At 41.1% G+C, this 24625-nt stretch overlaps 2 protein-coding genes and 1 long non-coding RNA gene across 3 annotated transcripts in view; all 3 read right to left on the reverse strand.

Moving 5' to 3' along the window:
* LOC110526962 (uncharacterized) overlaps nucleotides 1–10796 on the reverse strand; it is a 33666-nt gene extending 22870 nt beyond the window's left edge. The window contains exons 1-24 of the mRNA XM_090238774.1: nucleotides 10648–10796; nucleotides 7688–7750; nucleotides 7334–7595; nucleotides 7079–7193; nucleotides 6519–6609; nucleotides 6322–6428; nucleotides 5978–6191; nucleotides 5751–5876; nucleotides 4504–4621; nucleotides 4200–4338; nucleotides 3883–3993; nucleotides 3551–3620; nucleotides 3290–3427; nucleotides 3026–3190; nucleotides 2825–2919; nucleotides 2600–2726; nucleotides 2144–2396; nucleotides 1521–1570; nucleotides 1375–1413; nucleotides 1150–1250; nucleotides 811–962; nucleotides 555–693; nucleotides 358–468; nucleotides 38–217 (exon numbers count right to left, since the gene is read on the reverse strand). Of these exons, the coding sequence (XP_090094900.1) occupies nucleotides 38–217; nucleotides 358–468; nucleotides 555–693; nucleotides 811–962; nucleotides 1150–1250; nucleotides 1375–1413; nucleotides 1521–1570; nucleotides 2144–2396; nucleotides 2600–2726; nucleotides 2825–2919; nucleotides 3026–3190; nucleotides 3290–3427; nucleotides 3551–3620; nucleotides 3883–3993; nucleotides 4200–4338; nucleotides 4504–4621; nucleotides 5751–5876; nucleotides 5978–6191; nucleotides 6322–6428; nucleotides 6519–6609; nucleotides 7079–7193; nucleotides 7334–7595; nucleotides 7688–7750; nucleotides 10648–10720 (3039 nt within the window). The 5' untranslated portion in view covers nucleotides 10721–10796. The remainder of the gene's footprint in view (nucleotides 1–37; nucleotides 218–357; nucleotides 469–554; nucleotides 694–810; nucleotides 963–1149; nucleotides 1251–1374; nucleotides 1414–1520; nucleotides 1571–2143; nucleotides 2397–2599; nucleotides 2727–2824; nucleotides 2920–3025; nucleotides 3191–3289; nucleotides 3428–3550; nucleotides 3621–3882; nucleotides 3994–4199; nucleotides 4339–4503; nucleotides 4622–5750; nucleotides 5877–5977; nucleotides 6192–6321; nucleotides 6429–6518; nucleotides 6610–7078; nucleotides 7194–7333; nucleotides 7596–7687; nucleotides 7751–10647) is intronic.
* Nucleotides 10797–19732: 8936 nt separating this feature from the next.
* Nucleotides 19733–20575, reverse strand: LOC118965087 (intestinal mucin-like protein). The gene is made up of 2 exons (XM_036981831.2): nucleotides 20433–20575; nucleotides 19733–20119 (listed from the first exon to the last, which is right to left on the reverse strand). Exons 1-2 carry the CDS (start codon nucleotides 20573–20575, stop codon nucleotides 19912–19914), a joined length of 351 nt encoding a protein of 116 aa, XP_036837726.2. The 3' UTR covers nucleotides 19733–19911.
* Nucleotides 20576–23363: 2788 nt separating this feature from the next.
* LOC110526963 (uncharacterized) lies at nucleotides 23364–24564 on the reverse strand. The gene is made up of 5 exons (XR_016496850.1): nucleotides 24380–24564; nucleotides 24116–24292; nucleotides 23748–23926; nucleotides 23585–23654; nucleotides 23364–23494 (listed from the first exon to the last, which is right to left on the reverse strand). It is a non-coding gene; the product is annotated as an uncharacterized LOC110526963 (long non-coding RNA).
* Between the last annotated feature and the right edge of the window lie 61 nt (nucleotides 24565–24625).

A 24625-nucleotide genomic window follows, 5' to 3' on the forward strand; every position in this document is an offset into this window, starting at 1 on the left:
ACTGAATTAATTTCTTCATCAGAGTATCTTAATGTACCTGGTATTGTGGGCTAAGCTTGATAAAGAGACTGGTCTTCTTGTCCCACATGAGGATTAGACCACTTTTGACTTCAATAACCAGATAATTCCCCAAAAGGCTGATCTGTTTAGGAAACTGCTCTTCTGGAGTACTTCTGACAACTTGAGCGGTCCCATCTGCCAATATGAGCTCACTGGTCTGAAGAAGGAAAATATGTTTTCATACATAACTTGGTCTGAAATTGGATCTCAACTTGATGTTTGGTTGATGATTTGTTGATTGTTCTTTACACGAGGGATGGAATGTACAGTATTGTGTGAAGTCAAGTTGCTCATTACCCCCAGGAAGAGCTTGATGGTCTTGGAGCAGGTGGTGCCTTTAGTTCCACAAGGAACGTTCTCAGTGAGGACTCTGAAGCTGCCACTGCCATTATTATTGCCACAGTAGTCCTGTGAGAATGAAAAATATTATTAATATGGTTAAAATTCACACTTTTCAATGCTGATACAATTCTACCAAATAAAGAGACACAAACCTGAATGAGAGTGTATTCACAGTTTCCATTAAAGTTGAACCTTTTCTCATCAAAGGTGATATAGTGACCCTCTCCGTAGATTGCACAAACTCCATCACAGAGATGTGTGGTACACTGCCATTGTCTGTCCTTGCAAGTACTGTGAACAACACACACATACTGTCACAAAAATTGCCTGACATTTTCTTCATTATTTGTACATCTGTGTTCTTTATGTTTTCTCCCCCCTGAGGTGTAAGACATAAAACAGGCATACCATGTATTGCAGTCAACCTTAAGAGTCTCTCCAGCTTGGTAAGTAGCTCCATTGTGAGCACAAGGACAAAGTTCCTCCTTGATGCAGTCTCCGTTCCCATCAGACACCAGTCCGGTGGGGCACATACAACCTGATGTGCACTCTGTGCTGATCTAAAGTGATTGAACAAAGTGCACACAAATTAAAGAGATATGGACTATGTTTTTGTACACCGGGGGAGGAGGGGGGTGGGTATTTTACATAATTGAGATTCTCAAAAGTTTTTGTTCAGTCAACACAAAACTCAGTATAATAGTGACAGTATGTGACAATCCCATTTAGAGTGAATAAGGGACTCACACAGGTCATATCCAGAGTTTTGCAGCTCTTCTGACACTCTGAACCTGAAGCTCCTGGAGGTGCAGTTGAGCAGTTGAACAAAACCATTGGCACTGTGCATACTGGGGATATATGAGAATACACGTTTAAAAAACTATTTTCAATTCTCAAACAAGCAGAATATAATGACCATATATCCAGAAATATCCACATTCATCATCATCATCATTAATCACATTGTCTTACATGAATTGCTTGAATCCTCTTGGTTCATTTCAAATGTACCTGTTTTGTGAAGGATGCATGTAAAGGGTTAAATCATATTGAGCCATGTATTTTATAAATTAATTAATAAATTAAATTAATAAATTGAAGGCAAAGATAAAACTTACTGAATGGTCTTGCTCCCCCAGTGCAACTCAGTGTCCCTTGTCTGCAAGTACTGTAAAATAGTTACAGTATTAATAGTTATAGTTAGTAAGATAATGAAATTAACAGCAAATATCATTATGACATGATTTAATACACAGTTTTGAATATATCCATGAAGTTTCATTTGTACTTGTATTTATTTTGGTCTCCTATCTTTATACGTATCAAATCAAATCAAATGTATTTATATAACCATTCTTACATCAGCTGATATACCAAAGTGCTGTACAGAAACCCAGCCTAAAACCCCAAACAGCAAGCAATGCAGGTGTAGAAGCACGGTGGCGAGGAAAAACTGCATAGAAAGGCCATAACCTAGGAAGAAACCTAGAGAGGAACCAGACTATGAGGGGTGGCCAGTCCCTTTTTTGGTTGTGCCGGGTGGAGATTATAACAGAACATGGCCAAGATGTTCAAATGTTCATAAATGACCAGCATGGTCAAATAATAATATTCACAGTAGTTGTCGAGGGTGCAACCGGTAAGCACCTCAGGAGTAAATGTCAGTTGGCTTTTCACAGCCAAACATTGAGAGTATCTCTACCGCTCCTGCTGTCTTTATATGTATGAGGGAGGTGCTTACCATGTGGCACCGTCTCTGCTGATAGTCTCTCCTGCAGGGACCACTGAGCCCTTGTCATAGCAGGGACAGTTGGTGGGGGCAACACACTGTCCAGCCTCGTCCATGTAGGTGCCCTCTGCACAGCCACAGCCGTCCACCGGAACAAACTTCACCTGGCAAGATTGGTCTGTCATGCTCAGTGAGCGGCAGGTGCGTCCACAGCTGGTCATGTCATAGGTATAAACTGTTTGACTGGGACAGGCGGCAAATTTATCTGAGAAAAGTCATTAGATATGAGTAGTATTAGCAAGATATTGATTTCCTTATATCTTTGTATTTGTGCAGTTATTTCTTCAGATTATTTGTACTTAGTAACTACTGTTGTTTCAGTAAAATCATTATATTCTAATAAATTTGCAGCACTCATTATAATGACACATTGCGAGAGGTCTCCATGGTGCCGTGCTGTCTACTCACTGCAGATAGTGTCTCTCCAGCCGCTGAGCTGGATACCCTCGGCAGCACAAGCGTGGACATAAGAGGAGACGGCAGCACACATGCAGTCCTCACTCTTCTCGCAGTTACAGCTGTCATACATGCAGTTCTGTTGGAAAAAGAGTCAACGTGTGTCAAGACTATAACCTCATCACATGAGAGTTTAATGATTTTACTTTGAGACCATATCCTTCTTAACTAACTTACGGTTTTGTAGGTGTCTGGTCTTATTTCAGAATGGCAAGGGGAGAACACTCCTTTAGGATCTGATAACATGGAACACCAGTGCTGGGCATATTTCTCTGTGAAAAAGACAATCATAATTTCAACATAAGCATATACTATTTTATATAACTTTGTTATAATCATTCAATAAGTGATTAATCTATAGGCTTAATAAATATGTACCGTTTTCGATGCTCAAACTGCAGGGGTTTTCAAAGCTAGTCTTGACATCAGGGCAGCTGGCCATGGTCTTCCATGTGTTGGCAAAAGCTACAGCTGTGCCCTCCACCAATCCACTGATGACTCTGAACTCATCTGCCTGAACGTCATTGTAGTTTCCGCAAAGGCCTGAGGAAAATAATTGAAGCCATATGATGCTATTAGATTTTTATGAATAGAGATACTGAAGAAAAAGGCATGAAACTGATGGATGAATCTGAAGCATACCACAGGTTGTTCCTTTGTAGGATGAGATGGCAGTTATGTAGATCTGCATAACGGGTGAAAGCTGGATCTGAAGTTGAACTCCAAGAGTTGTCTGGATAACAATGTAGAATGAGGAGGGCTTGAAGATGGTCACTTCAGCTGCAATACATGAAATAAATAGAGGGAAACCATCAATGCTTCATCTAGTGAATATAAATGATATGGAGCTCATACACTGATCCACACTACAATTGAATTTGGCATTACAATGGATTATCTCACCTGTATAGAGCGGGAGCTGAGGAAGAATCTGATTGACAAGAACACTTCCACTTGACTGGACTTGGATCAGCTGTGAATTAGATAAGATAATATATTTTATTAAATTCTCATTTGTTTCCATACATAAGCATTTTATGAGATTGCAAATATCCCTGCAATATTTGCCAAATCAGAGCAATTTTAAATAAGGTTATTATGTGTTTAGACAAAAAGTTTGAGGGACATATATTTGCAAACCAGTATAATTATCTTAAAGAAGCAGTTTTGTTTGGAAATGAGTTGACAGGTCCTTGTATTATTTTCTCTGAAACATATTTGGAGAGTTGCCTTACGGTGGATCTGCTGGAGAGGGCAAGGGTAACAGCCCTCAAACACGTCTCAGTGTCAGTCAACCCACACTTCACAATATCTCCCAGCACGGTGAATTCAGATCCATTGCATTTCTGAAAGAAAACCAGCATGAGTTTGAAGGCAAAAACATGAAATTAGACTGACTCACTTAAAGATTGACCCCTTTGGACACATCTACGTCAACATATGGCTTGAGGAAAAGCTATTATACTGTAACTCATCTTTGCACTGAAAAGTTATACTGAATGTTTTCTACTAGTTTCTACTTGCTTTGCTATACTGCACCACATGGACTGACCTTGGTCAGAATGTAAGAGCAGTCTCCATGGAAGGTGTAGGCTTTCCCATCATAGGTGTTGATGTGGGATCCTCCCTCCACAGAGCAGGTCCCAGGACAGTCCTTGTCTGTACAGGCCCACTGACCACCAGCACAGGTGCTAAAGGGAACATTTACAGGCTCATCTCACAACTGCATTCACACACTATTTTAGAAATATTTACATGCATACAGTTTTAATAATCACACTGTGGAGTTTGGCATGATTCATGAAAATGAGGCATGGGATATGTGATGTTTAAATCAGATGATGTACTTGGCCTACCATTCTTTACAGTTGCTGGTGTAAGATTCTCCAGATTTGTATACTTGTCCATTGTGGACACAGAGGCATTCACTCAATGGAATACAGCCACTGTTGCTGACATCATCAAAAACAGTACCTATTTGGTGAGAGATCAGGCATCATTTTAAGACAACGTTCAGAAATATTTTAGTTCCTGCCAGAAAAGTATTTGTTTAAGAGATTGCTAAAACTGCATTCAGTAAGGAGTGTTATTCTAATGTTTACATTACACAAAGAACTGCACTGACTCCAGGAAGTAACTGAGAAAAACATCCATTATTTACTCCTTCCTTTGTCACCTTATTCAGATACTTTGCACATAAAAGGCATAATGGGTAAAGGTGTGGTGTTTTCATGATGTGCTTTAGGTTAACTTGTACAACAGAGTTGTAGTGGTGTGGGGGCTGTGCTTTGGCAAAGTGGGTGGGGTTATATCCTGCCTGTTTGGCCGTCTGGCAGTATCGTCGGGTGGGGCCACAATGTCTCCCGACCCCTCCTGTCTCAGACTCCAGTATTTATGCTGCAGTAGTTTATGTGTCGGGGGCCTAGGGTCAGTGTGTTATATCTGGAGTATTTCTCCTGTCTTATCCAGTGTCCTGTGTGAATTTAAGTATGCTCTCTAATTCTCTATTTCTTTCTTTCTTTCTCTCAGAGGACCTGAGCCCTAGGACCATGCCTCAGGACTACCTGGCCTGATGACTCCTTGCTGTCCCCAGTCCACCTGGCCGTGCTACTGCTCCAGTTTCAACTGTTCTGCCTGCGGCTATGGAACCGTGACCTGTTCACCGGACATGCTACCTGTCCCAGACCTGCTGTTTACAACTCTCTCGAGACAGCAGGAGCAGTAGCGATACTCTGAATGATCGGCTATAAAAATCCAACTGACATTTACTCCTGAGTTGCTGACCTGTTGCACCCTCGACAACCACTGTGATTATTAATATTTGACCCTGCTGGTTATCCATGAACATTTGAACATCTTGGCCATGTTCTGTTATAATCTCCACCCGGCACAGCCAGAAGAGGACTGGCCACCTCTCATAGCCTGCTTCCTCTCTAGGTTTCTTCCTAGGTTCTGGCCTTTTTAGGGAGTTTTTCCTAGCCACCATGCTTCTATACCTGCATTGCTAGCTGTTTGGGGTTTTAGGTTAGGTTTCTGTACAGCACTTTGAGATATCAGCTGATGTAATACATTTTATTTGATTTGATTTGAACCTATGTGGTACCTAGAGGACAGAAGCAGCCGTCTGTACAGTGGTCTTCACACAACTGGCTGGCCTCTGGGTTGGAGCAGGTGTCAACACAGGGGCTTCCACACTCCTGGTGCTCCATGTTGAAGGGGCATGTCTTATCTGAGAAAATAAACATTGTGATTAACAGTTTTCTTAAACTGTATTGTGAACATGATCATTTAGTGTTTGGTGGTCATGTTGGAGAGTATCTGCATACTTACAGCAGAACTGTTCAGTCCTCCATTGCTGGGGCTTCCCCCCTGCATGAACACACTGACGGGAGTACTCTGAGATGGTGTTACACAGGCAGAAGGAGTTGGTGCTGTTATCACAGTGGCACAGGTCTGCCAGGCAGGTCTTGATGAAGGAGTCCATGTCCAAATAATTAGTGCAGCTACTGAAAGCTGCACTGGAGAACAGCTGCTGACAAAATTCCTACAAATAGAGACAAACCATAAAAGGTTACTATATAGAAAACATTTGTTGGATCACATGGAATAATTGCTTTTTCTAAATTCTATTAACATTGTTTTGTATTCTTCTTCTGTGGTGTGAATTGGAATACCTCATCTCCACAACTCTCCACAGAAGTTAGCGTAGGCTCCTCACAGACTTCCAGAGGGCCATCCAGTTTCCAGAGGTTTCCATAGTCCGAGCTAGAGAGTTCCCCACCTGCAACAACACAGACATTGACAATTAGCTTTTCCACCTACAGTATGTAATGTAGTTAAATTTCAATAGTTTGGTCAGATTTGTTTTTACCATTGATGACGAACTCGTTGTATGTTTGGACTTCATTGAAGTCACCACACAGTCCGCAGGTCTGGTTTCTGTACTTCTCGTTCATTTCAATCTGTAGAATGACCAGGCGCAAGGTGTTGAAAAAAATCTCATCCTGTTCAGCACCATTCACGTGTTCAGTCTGGGCTATCCTCCATGTTTATAACATATCTTTTCGTTAGTCTTATATATTAGGGAGTGACAGAAAATGTCATTCAAATCTACAAATATTTGCAAACACTTCATCAAATAAACATTGGAACATTAGCCTGTATGTGTATAGGGTATACATCTTCACATATCCTGTTTAATTCATCCTCATTCTTCAGGTAATTCTGCCTTTCAATGTTAACATTTTAGGAGGGGAGTAGACAGTGCTTCAACCAACAAGGTGCAGCCAAAAATAGGTGTCTCTCACTCACGATCAACTGCTGATCATTGCCAATGATGACAAAGATGTTACGCTTTTTCTCTAAAGAAAAATATAACATTATTAACTAATCAACCATTGAAGAGGAAAATTAGAAATGCAGGTATTTTACCATTAGGGAGTCATCCTTGTTCCAAACAGCAACCAGCCCCAGTTTGGCTATGACCTTCACATTGGATGTAGTCTTCACGATGCTGACTCCAGACAAGCTGAATGGCAGGGTCACCCTTCAGGAGGAAGATGATACTTAAAGGTCATCCTATACATTATGATTATAAGTAATATTAAATTACAGAATGTAGCACATAAAATCCCCAAGAGAGGTGCTTGCAGAATGGCGAATCAGTCAAATGACAGGGAAACTCACGTCTGCCCATTGACCACAACACCACCCTTGGAAAGCTCCACCACTACACCATCCAGCTTCATGGTGATCTTGCTAATGGTGGGCTGGTTGTCCACCACCTGCCGCCTCATCTGGATGTTGAAAGCCTCATAGCTGCTCTTACACAGTGAGGTCACAACATGGTTGCAGGTGGAGGGGAGCTGGAAAAAGTCCCCGTCAAAGGTCTTGAAATGGTAGTTACCCCATGTGCTGCAGACCTGGTCATTGTGTGAGGCATTCACTCCTGAGGGACAAGGAATACAAATGTCAGTTCCAACTTAGCGTATTGATGGATACCCAGTCTTTTATTCGGTGTGCATTCGGTCAGAGATTTACCTGAAAGTGTGGGTATCGTTGTGATCATTGTCGGGATGATTGTTACACTTGTGGTGGGGTTCACTGAAAAAAAGCAATTCATGAGTATTTTACAATATTATATGAACATTCAGGATGGAATTCAATCATTGCAGATTTAGATTGTTGCACTGCTCTTTTAGAAGTGTATTTGATTTGCACAGCAGTATGTCCAGACGAAGGGACATTTGAGGAATGATGTGACTCATTCAATATTGACAGTGAACCTAAGGCTCCATTCAATCCGTATCGCCAAAGTTCAGTGCTATCGTGCAATTTAATTTTAAAGGGAATGTTCCTGCGTTTGCGGAGTCTTCTGTGCCTGAACCACAGTACTTTGATGCTCTATGAATTGCATAGGTGTGGTCAAAGCCTTTGGACAGCTCAGCCCTGGCTGACAGGTCATCCAACACATGCAACGGGACTGAAGATTCCTTAATCAAGTGTCATCTGCTTTGTAAACTAAACACATTGAATTCCGATGACTGTTCAGTTCCTACTTTACATATTTAGGCATCAGATCTTTTCTGTCAGTATTATTTGAGTAATATCAGACATTTGACATAGTTACCACAACTGTTATTTTAAAGATATACACTTGAGTTTAGTCTGTATTCTGTCCTTGCTTTTGTTCCTGATCAAAAAATAATAATCTAAAGTACCAACACACACCCAGTGGGTGGAGTGCTTAATGTATTTATAACACTATAAACTATGCTGAAACCACTCATGATAACAATCACTAATGATACCGATTTCTAAAAGGTTATAGAATTTTCACCACAAATGTGTAACATTTTCAAATTTAGACAGAAACAATCTCATAAATAATCTCATGCACTGAGGCTAGGAAACACTGTCACCACCGATAAATACGCGATAATTGAGAATTTCAATAAGCATTTTTCTATGGCTGGCCATGCTCTCCACCTCGGTACCACGACCCCGGTCAACAGCCCTGCACCCTTCAATGCAACTTGCCCAAGCCTCCATCATTTCTCCTTCACCCAAATCCAGATAGCTGATGTTCTGAAAGAGCTGCAAAATCTGGACCCCTACAAATCAGCAGGGCTAGACAATCTGGACCCTCTCTTCCTAAAATTATCAGCCAAAATTGTTGCAATCCCTATTACTATCTCGTTCAACTTGTCTTTCGTATTGTCTGAGATCCCCAAAGATTGGAAAGCTGCCGCGGTCATCCCCCTCTTCAAAGGCACTCTATGGAGGTGTTACAGGGCTCAATCCTCGGGCCGACTCTTTTCTCTGTATACATCAATGATGTCGCTCTTGCTGCTGGTGATTCTCTGATCCACCTCTACTCAGACGACACCATTCGGTATACTTCTGGCCCTTCTTTGGACACTGTGTTAACTAACCTCCAGACGAGCTTCAATGCCATACAACTCTCCTTCCGTGGCCTCCAACTGCTCTTAAATGCAAGCAAAACTAAATGCATGCTTTTTTTACTCTGGATGGTTCTGACTTAGAATATGTGGACAACTACAAATACCTAGGTGTCTAGTTAGACTGTAAATTCTCTTTCCAGACTCACATTAAGCATCTTCAATCCAAAATTCAATCTAGAATAGGTTTCCAATTTCGCAACAAAGCATCCTTCACTCATGCTGACAAACATACCCTTGTAAAACTGACTATCCTACCAATCCTTGACTTCTGCGATGCCATTTACAAAATAGCCTCCAACACTCTCCTCAGCAAATTGGATGCAGACTATCACAGTGCCATCTATTTTGTCACCAAAGCCCCATATACTACCCACCACTGTGACCTGTATGCTCTCGTTGGCTGGCCCTCGCTTCATATCCGTCGCCAAACCCACTGGCTCCAGGTCATCTATAAGTCGTTGCTAGGTAAAGTCCCGTCTTATCTCAGCTCACTGGTCACCATAGCAGCACCCACCCGCAGCACGTGCTCCAGCAGGCATATTTCACTGGTCACCCCCAAAGCCAATTCCTCCTTCGGCCGCCTTTACCTCCAGTTCTCTGCTGCCAATGACTGGAACAAACTGCAAAAATCACTGAAGCTGGAGACTCATATCTCCCTCACTAGCTTTAAGCACCAGCTGTCAGAGCAGCTCACAGATCACTGTGAGCACCTGTACATAGCCAATCTTTAAATATCCCATCCAACTACCTCATCACCATATTGTTATTTATTTTATATATTTTGCTCCTTTGCACCCCAGTATCTCTACTTACACACTCATTTTCTGCACATCTATCACCCCAGTTTAATTTGCCATACTGTAATAATTTTGCCACTATGGCCTATTTATTGCCTCACCCCCTTATCCTACCTCATTTGCACACACTGTATATAGACTTTCTCTATTGTATTATTGACTGTATGTTTGTTTTTTCCTTGTGTAACTCTATGTTGTTGTTTGTGTCGCACTGCTTTGCTCTCTCTTGACCAGGTCTCAGTTGTAAATGAAAACTTGTTCTCAACTAGCCTACCTGGTTAAATAAAGGTGAAAATATATATTTTTTTAAATAAACAAATGTGTATAAGGAACAGAACTAGGATGAAAACTTAAATGAATAATGTAATCATATGATCGTAGGAAATGTGTATGCTGCCCTAAAGCAGAAAAAAGGAAAACCGTTATTGAGTAAAAACTGTTACTGAATGCCTACTGTTGAATTCTTCAAAATGCATGTATAATACATGTAATCACTTTTCTGTGTGTTAGTACATTTCTGAATAGCTAACACAAATATGAGATTTTACATTTTATATATATATATATATATATATATATATATATATATATATATATATATATAGAGAGAGAGAGAGAGAGAGAGAGAGAGAGAGAGAGAGAGAGAGAGAGAGAGAGAGAGAGAGAGAGAGAGAGAGAGAGAAAATCTGAAAGTCACCTTCCCTTCTGATTTAGGCTAATGAAATAATATTCTACCAACCTGTTTGTGTTGATTTGATCAGTAGTACCAGGCATAACAGCCTCCATATCGGTGCATCCTTGGTTGTCCCCATGGTGATCCTGTGGGTAGTGAACAGGTTCTGCACAGGTGATATGAGCGATGTGCTTAGGATAGATCTGGTTTTTATAACAACCTGTATTTGAGGAGGGACCTTAAAGATTAACACATAGGTGGGGCCAAAGGTTAAACATGACTCAATGACTTTAAGACTTGAATGTCCTGTCTTATGAGGTTTTTGAGTACATTAAGCATGGACATTTACATACAGATTTAGCTATTTTCATTAAGTATTCTACTATTGGGATTAGTTGTGTACCCATATTGTTATTATAAACTCAGGGGGTTAATAATGTCCTTTATAATAGACCTACTGTAACGGTTTTCGTTGGTGGAAGAAGGTGAGGACCAAAGCGCAGCGTGGTAAGTGTTGATGATTATTTAATAGAACAGAACACCAAAACAGTTCTGTCTGGTGCAGACACAAAACAGAAAACAAACACCCACAACCAAAATGGGGAAAACAGGCTACCTAAGTATGATTCTCAGTCAGAGGCAACGAACGACACCTACCTCTGAGAACCATTCTAGGCCAAACACATAAATATAATAACATAGAGAAAGGACATAGACTACCCACCCCAACTCATGCCCTGAACAACCTAACACAAAGACATAAAAAGGGAAGTGAGGTCAGAACGTGACCCCTACACATCTATTGCACAAGAGAAGTTACTTAATAGTCTTATGTGATTTCCTTTTTTACAATGAGAGGTGCCTTCCTTCCTCATTCAGTATCTATCTCAGGCAGCATCTCCACTCCAATGGTTTAAGCATTTGGTATTGTATTAGGATCCCCATTATCCCGAAAGCAGCAGATACTCCTCCTGGTGTCCACAATACAATACGTGCTTTTTCTTTATGTAATGTAGATTTTAATGTATAATTACAGATACATTCATCATAAGTAGTGAGATTTGATAGAACAAAAAGTTGCATCTCCATGGCCATCCCAAACTCTGGCAATGTATAACAGATGAATAATACATTAATCCACTTTATTGGCTCAGTATCTTGAGCACACATTGTCCAAATGCAAACATTTGTCTCTCTGCTGTTGCTCAAAGGAGTAATCCAACTAATTGTATTCATAGTTGGTATTCATAGGCTGGTGTGACTCACCAAGCTGATCCAGGAACTGCATCCTGATAAAAAAAAAAAAATGATCCATTGTTTTCAAATAATTGGCACACTGATGTGAAGAAATTCACAACTATTATAATGTTAATCACTTCAGATTTCTTATATGGCCAATAAGTCTATGAATAGTATCAACCTACTCTTTTTGTTTTAAAAATGTTAATTCAACAGGACTGACTAGTTGGGAGTATGTGTTACAAACCCCCTATGCTGTTGGCAAAATTAACTTAAGTAACATATGTGTTTAGTTGCATATCTACGTTTTCCAAATTTATGTTTGAAAATGTAACATTCATTTTTTTGTCAAACCATCACTGTTCAATTGGTGGTTGTCATTTTAAGGCTTATGGTTATTAAGTTTAGACACACTAAGCATACATTTCAGTCTCAACATCTTGGAAATATGCTCCATTTTCTTTTACTAAACATAAATATCACACTAATCGACCAAAAAGTAAACATTATACTAAAAACCCATTAAAGAAGTTTGCTCTACCTGTATGCCTGTAACGGAGATGCAGGGAGTCTGGAAGCAGGTGCAGTTGGTGAGTTTAATAATAACGAACATGGAGAGATACAAAACAAAAGTAGTGTCTGGACAAGAAAACAGAACCAATACTGCTTGATGAGTGAGGCTACAGAGTGCTAGATAAAGGGGAAGTAGTCAAGATAGTGATGAAGTTCAGGTGTGCATAATGAGGCGCAGGTGTGCGTAATGGTTGCCAGGACCAGTGGTCCAGGGGGATGCTGGCCAGGGGGAAGGCCCCAAGGGCAAGGAGCAGGCTGGTCCGGGCGGCGAAGGTGGAAATCTTGGGATCTAGAATATCGTCCACCAGGACCCAACACCACTCCTCTGGACCGTACCCCTCCCAGTCCACCAGATACTGGAGCCGGCCCCCATGACGTCAGGAATCCAGGAGGGATCTGATGGCACAGGCAGGGCTCCCCTCGATGTCCAGGGGAGGTGGAGGGGTGTCATGGGGGACGGCATCAGCCAAGGGACCAGAAACCAACAGCCTGAGGGAAACATGAAAAAGGATGAGATCTGGTAGTTAGTGAGGAGCAGTAACCTATATGTCACCTTGTTGAGAACCTTAAACACAACCTGGGGGCTCAGCTTCATACAGGGCAGGCGGAGTGGGAGGTTCCTGGTGGAGAGCCAGACGCGAACAACTGGAGCCTCAATGCAATGGTGATCCGCCTGCTCCTTTTGGCGGCGAATGGCGTGCTGTAGCCTCACCTGGGCATCATTCCAAACCTCCTCCGTGCGCCTGAACCCTCATCTACTGCAGGAGCTTCGATCTGGCTCGGGGTCCACAGAGCCAGGGCTGGCTGGTATCCCAGAACACATTGGAAGGCAGTCGGCCCGGTGGAGGAGTGAGGCGATGAATTGTGGGCGTATTCTGCCCAGGAAAGGAATTGGGCCCACACCCCCTGCCGGTCCTGGCAGTGACTCCTCAGGAACCTCCCCAGCTCTTGGTTCATCCTCTCCACCTGCCTGTTAGACTAATTAGTAAGGCTGACGATGACCCCCAGCTTCTCCGGAAGATCAGTGCTTGAAGACCTCCTGGAACAGTGCTTCAGCAACCTGGAGAGTGGCAGGGAGACCAGAGAGAGGGATAAAACAGCAGGATTTAGAGAATCTGTCCACAACCACCAAAATGGTGGTGAAACAATCAGAGGGTATATCAGTGACAAAAACCAGTAGACAGATGAGACCATGTACACTGAGGCACGGGAAGGGGAAGGGGTTTCCCTGCTGAAGCATGCCAAGGAGATTTAGTTTGGGCACATACGGAACAGGAGTTGACATTGCGAGTGATGGCCTGCGCCAAGGTGGGCCACCAGTAGTTTCCAGAGATTGCTGGACATCCAGGTATCACCTGCACTATTCAACGACAGCTGTGCATGCCCAGGTCCACAGCCAATCCATTATCCCCGTGGGAACATAGGTGTGCTCAGGGGGATAGGTAGCAGGTGCGGGTTCCCTTTCCAGGGCCTGGCGAATGTCCACATCTATGTCCCAGAGCAAGAGGCATGTGACTCAAGTGGGTGGAATTATGGGTGCACTCAGGACAGGACCCTCTCCCGAATTGAAGAGACGGGACAGGGCATTGATGCTCTTTGAAGCTGGGCAATATGTCAGAGTGAAGTTGACTCTAGTGAAGGGCCCACCTTGCTTGGCACAGATTCAGCCGCCTCGCTGTCCGTATGTACTCAAGGTTCTGATGGTCAGTGAGGATGAGAAACTCTTGGCGCCCTCCAGCCAGTGTCTCCACTCCTCTAATGCCAACTTCACCGTCATGTGGTCCCGATCTCCAACATCATAGTTTCTCTTTGCAAGAGGCAGTTTCTTTGAGTAAAACGCACATGGATAGAATTTCTGTGGATTACCTTGTCATTGGGACAGGACAGCTCCCACATCCCCTTCTGAAGCATCCACCTCCACCACGAAGGTAAGGGAAGACCCCCATGAAAGGGACAAAAATGAATGGCAACTTATTGGCATTGGGCGAACCATATACAAAACTCGCAAATACCACTCAAATGGACGGCAAGCGGAACATGGCAAATGCCAAGTGCCATCTTGTGGGCCGAGGCGGTTTTAATGCACCTAGTCTTGTGATTCTGGGACTTTTCTAAATGTTGTCATTTTCACAACGTGCAAAATGAAAAGAAGTTATTGCAAATGGACGAGGCGGTTTCTCGGCTTGAGAACCTTCTAGAGCCACATAACTCACTGTGCACTACCGATTTAAGCTCTAGAACAGGTTTCTAAAGTTTCAGAGCTCTTGGTCTGAAGGATCTTTGATGGTGCATACGTTGGTATCTATTGCAGGCTTAGTGTGTCTGTAAGCCCCACCCTGTGTAACTCCATCCTGGCTGTGTGTGTGTGTGTGTCTTTTCTTGGACATCTGATGGGAGAAATAACTGATTTACAGTTCATGATGGTTGCCTAATCACACATGACATTTTGGAAAGATGTGACCTTTTTAACCATTCGAAACAGCCCCTATGACCCCAATTTAAGGCACTGCCAGTTGTCACAGGAAGCTGGAGGTAAACACATATCGTCATTGGGGTAGGCTTTTATAGAATCCTGAGTTTCAAGTCTTTACGTTAAGAACTGACTGGTTTATAGAGGGTTGAATGCAGGTTTTTCCCTAACTGCAGATTATGAAATCAAAACCAATTTTAGGGTGAATTGAACCACTTTCGGGTTGCTCCAGGAAACTTAGACTCAACACAGGTAATCCTCGTAGTGGCCTGATGGATTGTCATTGAAGACAGTTTGATATGGCAATCATAACCCACATAGGCTTCAGGTTGAATTTAAGGGAGCAGGCAATGTATTCCTATGGGGAGAGATGTCATTGTAAACTGTTAGATGAAAACATCCTGTTTTCACTGTTAAGGGTTCATTCCACACGGTCAAGGTATGCACAGATCGGGAGGACCTTAGGAACGTTCCTGTGGTTGAATTGTGTTTCTAAACTTAACGGTTCTACCACTGTCACCCAAAAGCACCTCAAAATTAGGCCAGGCTTCATTTTGGGCCTACTTTTTTGCACGGTCGCTGTGGTCAAACCGTGCGAGCTATGGTCAAGTGGGGCATCTCGTTGAACTCGACACAGCCTAGAGACTATGGTGATGCCATTGTAGGCTCTGTGTGTCTTTAATCCCCACACTGTCACTCCAGTGGAGCAGAGCCTGCATGCAGATCGATGGCACAGTCCCATGGGCGATGAGGAGGGAGACAGATGGCAAGGGTCTTGGAGAAACCTCCCTTGTCTGGGAGGAAGAATCAAGAGTCTCTGACCTGGGCGGGGGCACTGGATAGGCTGGGGTACTGGCTCGCTGGGTCGACTCATGGTAGAGAATCCTACTCTAGTTGGAGGTGACGCCCCTCTGGTAATGCCAAGGCGTTGAAGAATGCGGAGGACCTCATCCATAGCCGTCCCCAGTGTCACCATCTGGTTGTGGTGTTGGCGAAGTAGATGTCCCTGTTCACCGACCATCTGGGAGATGTCTTGATTACCTGCTGCTTCCATTTGCTGAGGTAGTATTCTGTAATGGAGATGCAGGGAGTCTGGAAGCAGGTGTAATTGGTGAGTTTAATAATAACATACATGGCGCGATATAAACCAAAAGCAGTGTCTGGACAAGAAAACAGAACCAATACTGCGTGATGAGTGAGGCTACAGAGTGCTAGATAAAGGGGAAGTAATCAAGGTAGTGATGTAGTCCAGGTGTGCATAATGATGGTTGCCAGGTGTGCGTAATGATGGGTTGCCAAGACCGGTGGTTAGTAAACCGGCGACGTCGAGCTCCAGAGCGGGAGAAGGGGTGACAATGCCTATCCATATTTATTTTTACATTGACACTAATTTATTTTACCGACATTGTACAGGTAACTGACAAAATAATGGAAACAATTGAGTAATTGAGGGACACAAAGTATATTGAAAGCAGGTGCTTCCAAACAGGTGTGATTCCTAAGTTAATTAAGCAATTAACATTCCACCTTGCTTACGGTCATGTGTGTATATGTGTGTGTGTGTGTGTGTGTGTCAGTCAACAGATCTCAACCCAATTGAACACATGTGGGAGATTCTAGAGTGGAGCCTGAGACAGTGCTTTCCACCACCATCAACAAAACACCAAATTATGGAATTTGGCATGATAGAAATGTTGTTGCGTCCCTCCAATAAAGTTCCAGATACTTGTAGAATCTATGCAAGGTGCATTGAAGCGGTTCTGGCAGCTCATGGTGGCCCAACGCCCTATCAAGACACTTTATGTTGGTGTTTCCTTCACTTTAGCAGTTCTGTGTTCAAACCAAGCAAAATACTACTTGGTTTTCCTGTGATGAATGTAACACATGACATGAAATATTGTACCGTCAGTTGATCAACAACTGTTGAAGAATTGCCTTTTTTTATTAAATCAATCATCTAACTTGCCTAGGTTTTTTTTGACCCATTGCTGACAGAGCCGACCTATGTGTGAAATGATCATATCTGCATATGATTATGTTTACATTAATCTGCTATAGGGTTGAATCTGTTGCATGTTTGCAGGTTAATACGTTTCGTATTTGACCCATCTTTACATTGGACAATGGGATATTCATAGTGGTCAATCTGGAATTCAGACAGAGCTCAAACCTCATTCATCCAAATTGTATTACAATGTACTGATTTATGACTGATAATTGGCCCAGCCTTTAAATGTCTTTCACACTGCCTAGGCTATGTCATATGCCCCAGGTGGTTTCTTTCCTAACAAAGCCTTCACTGAATAGCCTATCCATCCTTCCCCACCCATCCCCTCCTAGGTCTTGCCAGAGGCTGTGTGCGGCTCCACCTTACCCAAAGGCTTCAACAATGTTTGATGATTTTAGCAGCTCTGGGTTGCGTATTTGACTGCTCTATCGTCACAGCTACACTTGGTTTTTGTATAGAACCATTATTACACAAGCTCTGGGTAAATAGATTGAGGTTGAGAGTAAACTCAATTCAGCATACAGAATTAATATTATACAGCGGAAGTTGATGAGCACTTTGAATAACTCAAACAAACTCTGATGATTTATGGGTGACAGCTTAATGTTAAGTGTAACTAAAGGTTAGATTGACGTAACATGATACAGGAACCTTTATGTAAAAGTAAGTGTAATATTAAAACATGTTGAATAAAGTGGGAGAAATGACTATTAACGATTAACTATCCAGGGTGGAGCACACAGTTGAGCAACATATGTTTACTGTTTATTGGCTATATAGGCTAGTAAAGAGAAGTTCCCCAACAACACTACTGTATGTTTAAAAAATAGAAAAAATACATTATCTTATTTATTTGACCATTATATTATTTCATGGGTATTTTACTGTCCCTGGTCTAATTATGTCAAACATATGACCTACTTTCTGTGAGCTCAGAGTTCCTTTTTGATGACTTGGCAACAAGTTTACAGTGCCTGGAGATGGGTAAAACTAATAAATAGTCCTAGTATTACGGCCTTTGGGCAATGGGGTCCCTATTAAGGTGACCCTACCTGTTCTACTGCTTACTTTTAATCTCACAGGAATGTTGTTTACCTTCTTAGGTGGGACTTTCAATGTTGATTCAGCGTCAATACAATTATTGATCTAATTACAAATTAAATGTATATCTAATCCACCGTGACCCTATGGCACCTCAAGGCATAACCTTCTAAATATCTGTCATGTCATGTCCATGACTTTGATTGAAATCGATGTTATGTTTGTCAAGTGCCTTGACTAGGGTGGTCTATTGAAGGGCCCATTATTACATAATCCATCATTCTGTTTCAGGTAAGGGGTTTCAAGAAACTGTAGAGAGTACTTCTCATTTTAAAGAGCCTCAACTAACCAAAATCTGTCAGAAAAATGACCCTTTGGACACCAACACTTGTTATGCCAGTTGTAGACAAGTCAGTACAACATGATCATGTTATAAAGCAGGCAGAGTGCTCTTTTCTGCAATATTAGTTTTGATTTGAATGTCTATTGATCCACTTTTTGTCTGATTGTTGTGAGTCTACAACATCAGTAAGATAAGTAATCTGTAACAGTGGACTGGTTATAATAGCAAAAGAGGTCTATAATTCCCTCCAACTAAGGTGGAAACCTTCCCATTTCTGTTCACGCAGTTTGACAAACACTATCAAAACATTTGAAAGAAATCATTTAAGTGCATAATAGTACTGTGTTTGTTTTATATAATCACACATACCCCATGTATTTCCATATGTTTTATATAATCACACATACCCCATGTATTTCCATATGTTTTATATAATCACACATACCCCATGTATTTCCATATGTTTTATATAATCACACATGCACCATGTATTTCCATATGTTTTATATAATCACACATACCCCATGTATTTCCATATGTTTTATATAATCACACATGCACCATGTATTTCCATATGTTTTATATAATCACACATACCCCATGTATTTCCATATGTTTTATATAATCACACATGCACCATGTATTTCCATATGTTTTATATAATCACACATACCCCATGTATTTCCATATGTTTTATATAATCACACATGCACCATGTATTTCCATATGTTTTATATAATCACACATACCCCATGTATTTCCATATGTTTTATATAATCACACATACCCCATGTATTTCCATATGTTTTATATAATCACACATACCCCATGTATTTCCATATGTTTTATATAATCACACATACCCCATGTATTTCCATATGTTTTATATAATCACACATACCCCATGTATTTCCATATGTTTTATATAATCACACATACCCCATGTATTTCCATATGTTTTATATAATCACACATGCACCATGTATTTCCCTTTGCATTTTGTACTTTGTACACTCGGTACAGTTAAAATGAAATGATCTGGTTTTTATTTTCGGTGAAACCAAAGGACCATTATTGCCCGGACAATATAATTTATATTTTGCATACTTTATTTAATATGAGAGATGAGTTAGGACAAATACTTTATTAGTCCATCAAAGATAAAAATGTGTCTTTAGTACTGTATAGAGAGGAGCACAGGGTCAGCCACAGTGCTGTCCCTGGATATATCTAGAGGTTAGCTAAGTGCGTTGCTCAAGGACAACAGTAGGAAGTAACGCCAGGGATCTGAAACCAGCAACCTTTAGATTACTGATCCGTTTTTCTGAACTAACACCATCTCAAATGTAAATAAGTGTTTGACACTGAATTGTGGTTGTTTATCTGGAAGAGGATAAGCCATTGTTGAACTGGGTGTCTGCAATCAAATATTTTCCAACTTAATTTCAAAAGGAATGAAAACAAGAACGTGGTATATATGCATAGCCTATTGCCAACTTTATTTATGTGTTTTGAAGGGCTAAAATAAAATAAAATGTAATAAGAAGCTGAAACTATTTATCCTATGTTTAGCAGATTACTTTGCAGGAAAGTGAACAAGTTGAACGTAAATAGAAAATTAATCTAAGCAGTAAAGGGATAGTAGTGGAGAGTCATTCATCTTCTCCTGCGTCGTGACCTTGTGACCTGGGTCGCCTCTGGGGTCACGCACTCTGTCCTCTGGCAGCCAGATTTATTGATGTGGATGTAGGAGTGGTTGAACTTTGACCCTTCTGGGCAGATCATCTCCACTTCCTTCTTGGTGGTGGATACTTCCCGACAGCAGGTACAAGAGTGCTCCATCATGTCGGCCTCAAGAGAATACCTGAAAACAGAAAGGAGAGGCGATGTCATTATGTGGAAGTAATGATGGTAGCAGTTGTAATTATATAACATTGGCTGTGTTTAAACAGGCAGCCGAATTCCGATCTTTTGACCAATCAGATGAGCTCTTTTGACAATAATTGGGCAGAATATCAGCATAGGGCTGCCTTTGTAAACACAGCCATTGTAACATAACATATTAGTGAAAATATAATTTGTAGTTTGCATTTAGACAGGCAGCCCAATTCTGTTTAATTGGGAGGATTAATGTGTTAGTGTTCCTGAAATATTTCAGGAATGATCAAAATACTCACATGGCGTAGGTGCCACAGGATCCTCCGCATGTTGTCACTTCCACCTCGTTTGCAGACTTGCACCCATTGCTGTCCAGGTACACTTTTCCCTTTGTCACGTTGCATGGCTTATATGTTGGAACACCTGCACACAAAAGTGACATTTTCCAATACCTGATAAAGGGCAAGAATGATTTACAAATGTCTATCAAAAAGGATGGTGTTAAAAAGACACTCACAGACATGTCAGCAACCATCTGGAGCAATGACTTCAGTTCCCTTAAAAACAAGAAAATAGAAGAAAAAATAAGAACATTTTTAAGTCACTGACGTAGCGTTTACCAAACTCACTCCACATGTTTTTCAGTGCAGTGTTCTTGCATTGTTCACTTTACGCAACAGGTGTAAATAACCTCACATAAATACACAGTAGGTACGCAACAGGCCTTGGTCTGAGCGACTGGGCATATTTAAACTGTATTTCACAAGTATGAATTTGCACATTGTCCAGTTTTTAAATCAGCCAGTTTCCCAGACCCAGATAATTTGCCAGATAGTTATTGTAACTCACGGGTAGGCAATATTCTGGGTGGAAGTCAGGGCACACGGTCTTAGCCTCAATTGGGATGAGTTGGCCCATAATCTTTACGCACTCAAACTTGAGACACTTGTCTCCAGATGGTATCCAGACGGAACCAGGTTGTTGAGGTGAGAATATGAAAGATATCAACAGGAGATTCTTCAAATGATGTAAGATAAGATATACTATATCATTGCTAAGATAGTGATTTTGCATAACACTTTATTACTACAGTAAAATTAAATGTTGGTGTTTTTAAATAATCGAATGAAATAGGACTGATAAATTGTATATACAATTTGGGAATCTGTGAGAGATAAATAATGCTGCCTGATGCTATTTTACCTGAATGGTGTGCGTGGTATTATCTGGCAGCATAACCACACAGCTTGTCTGTACACACTTCCCACAATGCTGCCCAGGAACAGCTCGATGATCATAGCCCTGAAAGGAAGAAGACAGACCAGAGAGGAGAAAACCTTTATGATCTCTGTTATACCAATGTGTGATCCTGGTAACTCAAAAGTAATTACACGTATTCAGTAGTTGCCCAATAGTGGACACATAGGAATCAGGCTTATTACAATATTTTGAAATTGCTAAGAACTCATCAAATATTAGACTAAGTTGGTTAAATTACATATGAGGCTAAAGTGTGTAGATGTGTCAATAGAGATCACATACCTGCTGGCAGTGAGTGTCACATTCAGTAGGTTGACACTCAATGATATGTAGATGGCAATGGGCATCCACACTGTCACCACACACACAATTCTTACACTTGTCCCCAGGAACATTGGCACCAGGCTGGAATGAGAAAATGCAATATTTCAATGGAAAATGTATAAAACATTTTTCTTTTGTTTAATATCTAATCTAATACATGTCTAACCTCATAAAAGGATTGCAAAAAAATATTGTTGGCACCTAGATAAATGCCTATAATTGTTTAATGGAGGTTTAAATTTGTTTAGTTTGACTTCATTTTTTATTAATTTATGCAAGTAAAATAACATTGTCCTCTTATCATAAGTTAAGTTCAAAATTGTTGATAGTGTAGAAGTGGTGGGACTGGCAAAAATGAGCATCGCATAGAATGCATTCTCATCTGACATTCAGTGTTGTTAAACACACAGACATCCTTTGGCACTGTGGGGCAAAGAACATGGAAATCATTCAATACTGCAACTAACATGTTGGGATTTCTATGGTATGCACACACACACATTACACGTACATGCACACTCAAGCACATGCAAACTCATACTCACTGCATTGATACGTTGGGCAGCAGACTCCCATAGTTGCCTCTGTCTCGAATCCGACTGGACAAGTTATCTTGGAAGTAGAGCATCGTGTGACATCACACTCTGTTTGGAAAGAAACAACTATTGTTTAAAAAAATATGCAAGTGGCCACACTGGTTGGATATGTTAGGTAGTTACCAAAAATATAAATGTTTTTACAGAGTTGTTCCAAAGCCCCCATAAAGAGCATATTATCCAAAGAAGTCACTCACCGCATTTGTCCTTTTGACAACAGTCAACAGTTTCTACGACCTTAACTTGGCCCTCCTGATCACAGGTGAGAGGAGGCTGATGTTGGCATGCCACCAGCTGGCACTGGATTTCCAGACTGTATGGGTCACATACACAATCCTGGCAGTTACTCACCCAGGTCTCATTAGCCTGCAATGAGGAATATTTTAAGCACATCAAGGTTTGTATGGACACTACCAGTACAAGGTTTAATCATTTAGTGTGTGGAATCATAAATTACTGAAGCGCTTTGAGGTTCTAAGAAAAGTGCTATAGAAATGTAATAAATTAATATTGTGATTATTTTTACTTTTGCACACCTTATTATACATGATTGTCAAAAGTGAACTACCCACATGATGTGACTACCCACAATATGAGTATGTCATTAACTAATAGTTTCTCTTCCCTGCTAAAACCTGTGAGAGAAATTCTATCAATGTTACCTGTTTTCATTCTCCATTTGGCAAAGGGCAAATATCTGATGAACCAAAGAGAGAAAAATAATTCAAAAACGAAGTAATTGAAGTACATTCAATTACTTAGTTTTGACAATGTACTGTATGTACCGGAAGCATTGTTAAAATCCATATCAATCAAAATAAACCAAAACCCACACCATTGAAGTATCTGAAAAATGCTGTGGGCATTTTATTTTTTATTTTTTTTTACAAAAAGCTAAACCAGCTTTCAAAAGACAACTACAGTAGCAACGAACAATTAACACTTTGTTCTTCCCAAAGTGAAGGCCAGCAGGATGTAGCTACTATCACAGCACAATACTGTAGGTCCCCACACCCTCAATATACAATGCTGTTATTTGACCATTCTTACCACAGCTGGGGATACAGTAGTTTGAGCTGGAACTCATCAAAGTGGTACCAGGAGGGCAATAGCATCCCTCCAATTGTATATCTCCCATGACGCTGAACTCCTTTTGAGTCTGGATGAATTTAAAATTGTACCTGCAGAGATATTCAAAAAAAATTCAATAGCTGAGAGACTTTTCCTAGTCGTTATACCCATCCACTGAACAACAACAGCATTATACATACCAGGCATTACAGGTTGGTTCAACTTGTGGACCGCAGGCATTATAAACCTTGGGTTTCTCGCATGTGAAGTCTGTAGCAGGTGAGATAAAAAGGTTAATTATCAATAAGCTACATCATAGAGAGGTTGTCTGAGCTTTATGGTCTTGAGGAGTGACCTACTTACCACATTGTCCATTTGTATAATTTCTCCACTCAATACAGACTCCTGCTTGTGCACATGCATCAGCATAGGTCTGCAAGCTGGTGCAGCCAATGGTAACATCATCCATATGGCACACATCAAAGATACATGCCACAAGGAATGGCTCATAGGGGATTATCTTATGGCAACTCTCAAAGACCCTAGAAAAGATGTCAAGCTTCAGTTAGAGTAGATATTTAAATATGTTAATTCACTTTGTTTTGTCATCAGGCTTTGTCAAATGATTGCCGTGTTTTAGTATGTCAAGTTACTGTTCGCACAGATTATTCTGATTGAGAGGTTATCGATACTGCAGAGGAGATTTATTGTGAATACTAATTGCTACTTACTTGCTTTGAATGAGATGACAAATGGGTGGATCGCAGCCTGGTGGTTGTGTTGGTGTCAGCTCTGGTGGTGGTGGTGTGCACTGGCAACATGCCATTGGTGTGCCATGTCTGGACAAGATGAATCGATAGTTCCATCTGGCAAGCGGCAGTCATCTGTCCGGTTGTTGTCACATGTACCTGAATAAGATTGAAAACCATCGTTAGACAATGAGACATCATGGGGTAATCATGGCAACAGAGTGACCATAAAACACCTGTACTCACCACACTGTCCCTCAGTGTTGCCACTGAACTGGTCCCAGGGCAGGTATATGCTAAACATAAGACCAGTGAAAGACACCTTGGCATTAATTGCTGGTATGACTAAAAGGGTCTCAATTCCGTTGTCTGTGATGCGGAAGTCCTTGGTCTCATATGCTGGGATGATGCGTTGCTGGTTTACATAAATCTAATACAAAAATATTAAGAGATGGACAAAATGGTTACAATAATTCAATATTTGTATACCTA

This window comes from Oncorhynchus mykiss, chromosome 6, assembly GCF_057628025.1.
Source record: "Oncorhynchus mykiss isolate SJ-2025 chromosome 6, ASM5762802v1, whole genome shotgun sequence".
Lineage (NCBI taxonomy): Eukaryota > Metazoa > Chordata > Actinopteri > Salmoniformes > Salmonidae > Oncorhynchus > Oncorhynchus mykiss.